At 46.2% G+C, this 8,548-nt stretch overlaps 1 protein-coding gene across 2 annotated transcripts in view; it reads right to left on the bottom strand.

The window, feature by feature from the left end:
* Tti1 (TELO2 interacting protein 1) overlaps positions 1-8,548 on the bottom strand; it is a 46,712-nt gene that overhangs the window by 6,717 nt on the left and 31,447 nt on the right. For both annotated transcript variants that reach the window (XM_055602448.1, XM_055602449.1), the window contains exons 5-7: positions 6,945-7,085; positions 4,835-5,039; positions 4,476-4,563 (exon numbers count right to left, since the gene is read on the bottom strand). In XM_055602448.1, coding sequence (XP_055458423.1) covers positions 4,476-4,563; positions 4,835-5,039; positions 6,945-7,085 — 434 coding nt within the window. The remainder of the gene's footprint in view (positions 1-4,475; positions 4,564-4,834; positions 5,040-6,944; positions 7,086-8,548) is intronic.

The raw sequence follows: 8,548 nt of genomic DNA, 5'->3' as shown, positions 1-8,548 counted from the left end.
CACACACACACACACACACACACACACACACACACACACACACACACACACACTGGGCCAAACTAGCAGGTTAGCAATCCCATGACACACTACAGGACTGGCAACACATGGTTTCAGTAGTGCAGATATCTGTGCTTTCCTATCAGAAACCCAGTAACCTGCTTTGTTTGTAATCTGCGTGGCAGATGTCTCTTATCTCTGACACCATGAAATCATGCCTCTATGTGCACAGTGAACAGCTTCAGATCTGAGTGTATTTTTAGAACAATGGGCCTTGAAAAGAAAAGCAGCAGTGCCTGTCAAAAGATGGATAATAGGAAAGCTAACTACTTGGGTCTGGATTTGTCAACTATTAATCAAATGTCAAAAGGAAAAATATGAGGAGTGTCTTCATTTCCATGCCGGGTGCAGTTGGGGGGAGGGAAGAAAACAGCTTTGTAACCAGGCCTCAAATGAGCTGCCCACCCCCTTCAGGGGCCAGCTATTCATGATGAGCTAGCCAAACTAGTGGATCACCTCTGTGGCTCCTGATCTGTTCAAACAGACAGGCCTGTGTGTGGTGTAAAGAGGAGTCGGGCTCTGGCGGGGATGAAATGAAGGAGCCTGTGCTAGTCTGTGTTGTCCAGGGTTGGAAGGCACCAGCTAGTTCTTTGATGGGCTGAAATCCTACTGCTAGAGAGATAGCAGGGAAGTCAGTTGATAATGAACCTTCAAACCTGGTCCTGAGTTCCCTGACAAATGGAGGTGGGGAGGGGTGCCCCAATTAACATGAAAAAGACCTTTTTGAGAAGAAAGCCCTGTTCAGATTTCAGTGACAAGTAGATGTGTCCAGATGTATACACAAGACACATGCATTTCCTACATGTGTACATACATGTAGAAACACGTTTTAAAGCACACGCATCATGAGGGCAGAGGCCTCCTGTCTTCTCTCCTGTTTTCAGCACTCAGAACAGTGCTTAGAATATAGGGGTTCACCACACAATTTTCAGAGTTTGGCTTTCTGCCCACATAAAAATAACTCATCTGTACAAGGACCCTGTGAGGAGGGCATTACCACCATTTCCCTCATAGTGGGAGGAAATGAAAAGCAATAGATCCTATGCAGCCACATGTCACAGGATGTAGGATCTAAACCCAGGTTTGTCCAACTGGTGCTACCTGCTCTCACACAGAGGCCAGGTGAAGGAAGGAGGATGAGCACTGTGCTGCCCCCCACCCCCCAAGCAGTAACAGCACCAGCACTTGCATGGTGGCTACCTGCATCCCTAGCTAGGGCCTGGGGTTGGCAGATGTGGGCAGAGTCAGACCAAGCAGCCTGGGAGCTTTGTTCAACCATGAAAATTATTGGACACGGGCTTCATGTTTTCACCAGTGGATATTGCCTAGTTTTATTTGCTGTTGGCCCAGAGTGCTATCAGACCTCACTGCAGGAAAGAGAGCCTTAGAGGCTAGTAGCTGGCCCACTGAGTGCACATACTCAAGGGAAAACTGAAATTGGGACAGGGCAGTGGGAGGGGGGTTGCTCTCCTCTAGAATTCTTTTCAGTATGAAATTGCAAAGCCCCAGTGGTCAGAAGGGCACAGAACTGCATGCTTGGTGGTATCCTGGAGGCTTCTGGGCTGCCAGGGAATTTAGATCAGTTAAGTTTGCCTCTGCCTTGGGGTGGGGCCAAACTGATCCAGGTTTTACTCTTACTGACACTGCTCTCGTTACTGCCCTAGGTTCCCTGGCCACTCTTCCCACACCCTAAATATGATTTACTTGTCTATCATCCATTGAAGTTACTTAATTACATGGGATCTGAAGAACCCCTCCCCCACCCCCAGTTAACAGTGACATCTGGTGGTAATAAGCAGCAAGGCTATCTCCTCCCCCCACCCCTCCCCCAAGTTTTAAGATTTATGCCCCTCCTTACAAGGCACATTTGCCAGATAAAAGCATTAAACTGAAATGGCATCTCCACTCTTAGCATTTACAGCCTCGGTTATATCAACCATCCCCTGATCAATTTCCATTTCTAGAGTTTACAACCTAGATGTAAAAGCCTGCCACGAAGGCTATATTTAATATGACAAATTAAAAAAGCAAACAGAGGCTTGGTCATTCTTTGGAACCAGGAAAAGCAAACAGAAGGAAAGAAAGCCCAGCTGTGATGTGGATGAAAGGAATGTTCACCAGTTGCCAACTCTTGTCTGTTTTCCATATCACAATGGCTCTGAGGCCCACAAAAGCACCTACTCAGAGGGCATGTTGTACAAGGCAGGGGGCTCAGAGCAATCCTTGGCCCTCAAAGCTTCCCTTACTAGCTCTCTGGCTGACAGAAGAGCAGGGTAGGGAGCTCACCTGTTCTGAAGGGAGCTAGACCATCTGTGGACCCTGTTACTTCTGGAGTCTACACTGAGGTTCATAAAACCTGCCACAAGCTCCCTAAACACAACAGCTTTCCCTTCCCCCAGGAGAGTGTATTGTGTTACTCTGACAACTATGTGGTGAATACTGAGTGGCAGAGGTGGAGGCAGTAGCTGAAACGGAGGCTTCTGTGATGGCTCAGGTCATGGGGTACGGTGCCCTGACTCTACTGGTATTTGGAGTGGAAGAGGAGCAGCACGCTTTCCAAGTGGGAAGATAGTCATTCTCTTATTAAGGGGAATAGGAGTTAAGGAAAGTAAGGACAAACCAGCTGGGCCTGGGGCCTCCATTTCACTCTCTCCTCAGAATGACCATGACTACTTGAGGATCATCAGCCCCACCAGGGTGCTCACTCCACATGGTGGGTGGCTCAGGACACCAGGCCTACCTGTTGTCTTGGGCAATGCTTCCCATTTAGAGAGCTCATTAATGTCTGAATCAAGATGCCAAATAAGCTCCTGATCAAGGACAACACTGATTCCCACCCCCAGCCCCTTAAAAGTAAGTTTGCAGATGAGGTGTGAATGAAGCAGACTGTACTTCCTGTCCCGCCCACAAGGCAGGGAGAGACAGGCCATCTGACTTAACCCCTGGTGGAAGAGAAGGTGCTGGAGCAAACAAAGGGAGCCAAGTGGTCAGGCTGGTGTCTCCTCCAGCCACCTTGAACACCAACTTAAGATTCAGTGAAGTCCAAATCTGGGTTTAATTGCTTTTAGTGGCAAAAAGGAATTAGAAATGAAAAGATAAATGTATTATAACTATTGGCTTATTTGATGGCTCTAAACTTGAAGGATGGAATGCAGTGGATGTAGGAAAAGCAGACTGGGATAGGAAGTATAAAAATCAGATTTTTGTAACTCAAAAGAATTTATTCCAAGATAAAGTCATCATGTCCTTGGTTGCACCTTGAGTCATAGCACGACCAGCTACAGCTTTGGCCCAGGGAGGACCACTTTCACCTCAGGAGTGCCCGAGGATAAGAAGCTCCTTGGGATGCACCTCCATGCTCTAGAAACCATGACTGATTCTGGGTCTAAGAGATGTGACGGGTAAGGGACAGAAGGAAACAAAGCTACCAAGGAAATCAAGAGCAAAGAATTGCAAAGACAATAAATCAATTCCAAAAGATATTCCTTTCACTGGTAGGGAGTGCAAGGTTTATAAGGGAGCAAGCTGCTCTCCTCATTCTACAGTCAGAGAAGCCTTCCCAGCTCCTTGAGTGGAATGAGTAGTGGCTTGTCTCCCACCCCAGCATGGATGATCAGGGCTAATGCAGATACCCAGGAAGGAGGGACTCTGGCCACATGAAGTTGGCAGGCCAGGCAGAGCTGGCAGCAGGTGTCCAGGGGCAGGTGGCTGCAGAGCACAGGCTGTTCCCAGGAGGCAGGAGTGCTGGGCAAAGGAGGCCAGGGTGCACTTTGGTCTCAGGTTAAGGATGCTGCTGTGCTCAGTTTCAGCTTATGAGAATAATCACTTAGTCCTTGAGGAACGGAAACAGCTCGTGTTAAAGGCATAGCTGTTCTCTAACAGGAATGGCCAAAATTCTGGGAAACTAGATTCATGTAATTTTGGAGTCAAAAGGTTTATCAAGTTGTTCTCTGGGTCAGCTTCTGCCAGAAGCAGTATGGGCTCTAGAAAGAGGCACACATCTGCCTGCATTGCACCTAGTTTTGCACACTATCTTCTACCATGTAAGACTGTGGAGTTAGTCACACCTACTGCTTTCCCTTGGCTTTGCTACGGAGGGAGCAGAGACAAAGAAAGGTGCTGGGTCACTAATCACAAGGAACGGAAGAAACGTGGAGGCCCTCCAGCACCCGGCCTTTCGGCTTTGTGCCCCTCTAGAACTGCTGCTGACATTGCAGCACAGAAAAAGGTCTCGTGCAAAGACAAAGCATCTAGTCAAAATACCATCTTTGGAGTTGGCACAGCTAAAGAAATCATCTTAACTTGGCAAGGAGAGAGAAAAGAGAGCAGAGATTGCCTCAACTCTGCCTGCCATTAGCGAATCATCTATAATTTAAAACAAACGTAAAGAGATGCGGGTGATGAAGCAGACGTACCTCTTGGCAGCCTCTTGTAATTTCATGGGCTGTTTGGTGCTGAGGTAAATCAAGCAGGCATCAGCCACTTTATTCAGGTCACCCTCACCTGCAGGGTGAAAACACAAAACAAGCCTCAGGCCTTTAGACTACATTTGGGACAAGCGATAACCAACCATTGTCTAGGGACTTAAGATTAGCCATGCAGGGTTACTGTCCAGCAACCAGGAATACCCTAAAGTGAAAGGACAGATGGGGCCAGGGTAGACCAGAGGAGGTGTTCAAGAAGGGAAGTAAGGGACACAAATACCATTAGGCACAGGATGCAAAGCAGGGGCGGAGTGCAGGCTCTCTGGCCAAGAGACCCATGTGGTACCTACCTAAGTCAAGACTCTCACAGAGGGGACCCAGGCCCTGCAAGACAGCCAGTTGCAGCTTGAAGGCCAGTGTGTGAGAATAAACTGGCCCAGCCCTGGCACTGATGGGGGCCTGGGTGATTAAGGAGCTGGCCAGTTTTGGCAGGACATCTTTGCAGAACCGGCTTCGTAGAAAATCACCACATCGGCTTCCAAGCGTCTGTAAAACCTGCAGAAACAGTCCCCACCTTGGTGACTGCATACTGCTAAAGCAGCAAGAGGGCTGAAACATGCTTGGTAATTCAATTCTATCTAGGTCTCTACTTAGGGTAAAAACAGAATTACTGCTGTTAATTCCTTGCCCATGGTCTGTGATTCTGACAGTTATGAATTCAGAGGTCTCTCCTTCCATGGATAGAAGCATGGATGCTTCTATCCATAAATACAGATTACATGGAGAGTAATTCAGAGGGAGCTTGGTTTGGATGAATAATGTGATTAATACCTTGATTTCCTTTCCTTTTTTGAATAAGAGAGCAAGAGAGAGAGCGAGACAAAGAGTGAGAGAGAAGTCCTTAAAGCAGGTCACGTAGATCATCTCTGGAAATCTTCCTAACATCCCTGGAGAAGGCTGGGGCTTTTAACTCTCACTAGCTGAGCAAATATGAACTCAAGGCTCAGCAGCTGCCATGTGCAGGCATCAGGAGGATGCCTGGCTAAGCCAAGGCTGGTCCTTGTGGCTGGAGCCATCTCTGTATTCGACTGCATAATCTCTCATGTACATCACCCCCTTTCAATCTTTTACAACAGGCAGTCTCTTTGCATGTGTGGTTTAAACTTTCTGTAGCAGAACATATTGAAATGTTTTGCCCCGCTGCACAAGACTGAATGAACAGGATAGAAATTTCTTTAAGAATCAGCAAGCAAGGCATAATGGGCACTCAGTCAGTCCAGTCTGCAGAGTAAGGTCCTTAGCTGTATCACATGACCTCAGGTAAAGCACTACTAACATGTCTGCATGTGGAAAAGCAGCCTCGCTTGCAGTGTACACATCTTTGTAAGTTTCCATTATTCTGCACTGGCTGTCATTTCAAATAACCTATTAATTTTCATAAAGGGGAAGAGTACATCTGAATAAGATTTAGAAATACCTCCCTCCTTCCCTCTCTGCCTCCCTCGCTCTCTCTCCCCCTTCCTCTACACACACACACACACACACACACACACACACACACACACACATCCTTTCATGTGTTTTGCTTTGGAATTAACGTTAACAAGTATGTCATTTGAATATAAGCTGGTATTCTGGCTTAGTATCTGTTGGAGAATCTTACAGAAAGCAGACTACTTCTGCTGGGCATACTGACTATGTTCCCAGCTGCCATCTGCTGCCCCTCCACATCTCCTCCCTCTGTCTCATCTTGCTCATCCACTTCTAACTAATTTATGCTGTTTTGCATGGTAAACGTATCTCTGTTAAGTGCTTTTTAGAACAAGGGAGGATATAAATAAATAAGTGAGAATTCATGTGCTAATATAAGACAAACTAACCAGAGTGTGACATCTCTACAGAGTGTAGAGAGTGACATCTCTACAGAGCTGTAGCTTTTTAAAAAAGGCCTGCACCAGAGTTCTATTTTATCCTTGAGAAAATTGTACCTAAGACCCTCCTGGAAATGGATGACTGGACTGTGGGCTTGGGCTAGGCAGAAGTGGGCCCTACCACCCTGATTCTTAAACTGTTCACCCGAGCATGAGCCTGACCTGGGTTCTATCCCTTACTAGAAGTACAGTCCCAAGGTATGTTATCATCTCTGAACTTGTTTCCTTCTTGGCCAAAAATGAAGGTAGTTAGCGCCTTGCAGGTTACTATAAGTTTCCATGTGGGCAGTGCCAAGATTGCTGCCTGGCACACAAGAGATGCTCAGTAAATACTGGTGGCCTTTGCTTTATGAGATCACTAAGCTTTAAACTCTAAAGACAGTGTCACTTAGTCTCTTCTGTGCTTTTCTTTTTCTCTTCTGTACTTTCTTTAAGGTCTGTGCCCAGAGGTCAGAGAAAGACAAGTGATGAAGACAGGGTGAGCTCTGTGCTTGGGATCTGTATCCCGTGACAGATGGGGTGCTGGTACCTTAAAGGCTCTGAGCACTGCTAGGGGATCATCACTTGTGAGTCGGTGCACGAGTGAAGGCCAGGCCCGATGAGCCAGGGGAAGGAGCTGGTTCTTGTGGGTCTGTAGAACCACCACACACAAACCCAGTACATCCAAGACCTGAAAGAAAAGACAGGATTTCAACAGGCATCAGAGCTAGAAGCCAGATGCCTGGGACCAAGTCACAGTTCAACAGAGTGAGCCTGAGAAATGCATTAAGGTGGTAATTGAAACTAGATAGACTTTTTGGTTCCGAAATAACATGAACCTAATTTCTCACACTTTTGGCCACTCTTCTTGACCTCAGTCCAGGCTAGGTATTAGAGAGCACAGCACACAAGGACACAATACACATGCTTCCTCACCGTTTTGGAGTTTAGAATTAGCTGGGAAAGACTTTAGATAACATTCAATACAGAAAAGGTATTCCACTCTACCCATGAGGCAGAGCCGTACCAAGAAAGACTGAAAGGGTGCAAGGCAAAGAAATGAAGAGACACCTCTAAAGCACAGACTTGGCTTCTAAGAGGAGACACAAATGGTTAAGCAGGCACTCAGCACACAGGGAGAGTTCCTACAGCTGATCGCAACAAGGAAGACCCTGGGGCTAGGATGGACCTTAATGGCAAGGTGCTTATTGAGCATGTGCAGTGCCCTGGGTTCCATTCCTAGCACCAAAAAAACCCAAACCAAACTAAAAAAGACCCAGAGCTTGCCCTGCTTAAGGAATGAGAGTAGACACAAGAAGAAGAATGAGACAGGGCTGGACAATAAAAGGGCACGTTAAGACTCTCTCATTGCTAAGTGTACTGGGGCATTTCCAAGTGTCTTAGCAGGGAAATGACATGACATAGCCATGTTTTCTGAAAGTCATCCTAGCTGCTGAGTAAAGAAGGCATTTGAAGGGAGCTAGGAAGAAGTGATGACGCATTTAGACCACAGCAAAGACGTGCAGTCATATGATGCTGGCAGAACCATGAAAGGATTTGAACCTGTTCTGGAAAGGATTTGAACCCTGTCTGACTTCAGCAGGACTTTGTGACAACTGAGCTGCTTAGTCAGGTGTAGGAAATGAGTATCAGTGCCACTGAAGGAGACAGGAAGCAAGGATGAGCAGGCTGGGAAGCTGGTGGTGTTGAGTCTTGCTGCTGCTATCAGGAGAAGCAGGCAGGAAGCCGAGGGCAAGCCAGTCTTACTAGAGAGGTTTAGGCTAGCCTGGATGTATACTGACCTTTAGTCTACTACTGAACACGGACAGCCAGCATCAACTGTAGGCGGTTGATATAGGAGCCTACACAGGCTTTGCAAGGATGGGGGCCCCCAGAGAACATAGAAGATGGAAGCCCTCAAGTCAGAAAGGCAGGCTGAAGCTAGCCAATGGAATAGCTTTGGTTTTGTTTTAAAGATTCTATTTATTTATTTATTTATTTATTTATTTATTTATTTATTTATTTATTTATTTGCTTGTTTGCTTATTTATTTATTTATTTGCTTGTTTGCTTATTTACTTATTTATTTACTTACTTACTTACTTACTTATTTATTTATTTATTTATTTATTTATTTATTTATTTATTTATTTA

This window comes from Psammomys obesus, unplaced genomic scaffold, assembly GCF_907164565.1.
Source record: "Psammomys obesus unplaced genomic scaffold, mPsaObe1.curated_primary_1811, whole genome shotgun sequence".
In the NCBI taxonomy this organism is placed as follows: Eukaryota; Metazoa; Chordata; class Mammalia; order Rodentia; family Muridae; genus Psammomys; species Psammomys obesus.
Note: the sequence above shows the minus strand (reverse complement) of the source record. Positions and strands in the feature narration are given on the sequence as shown.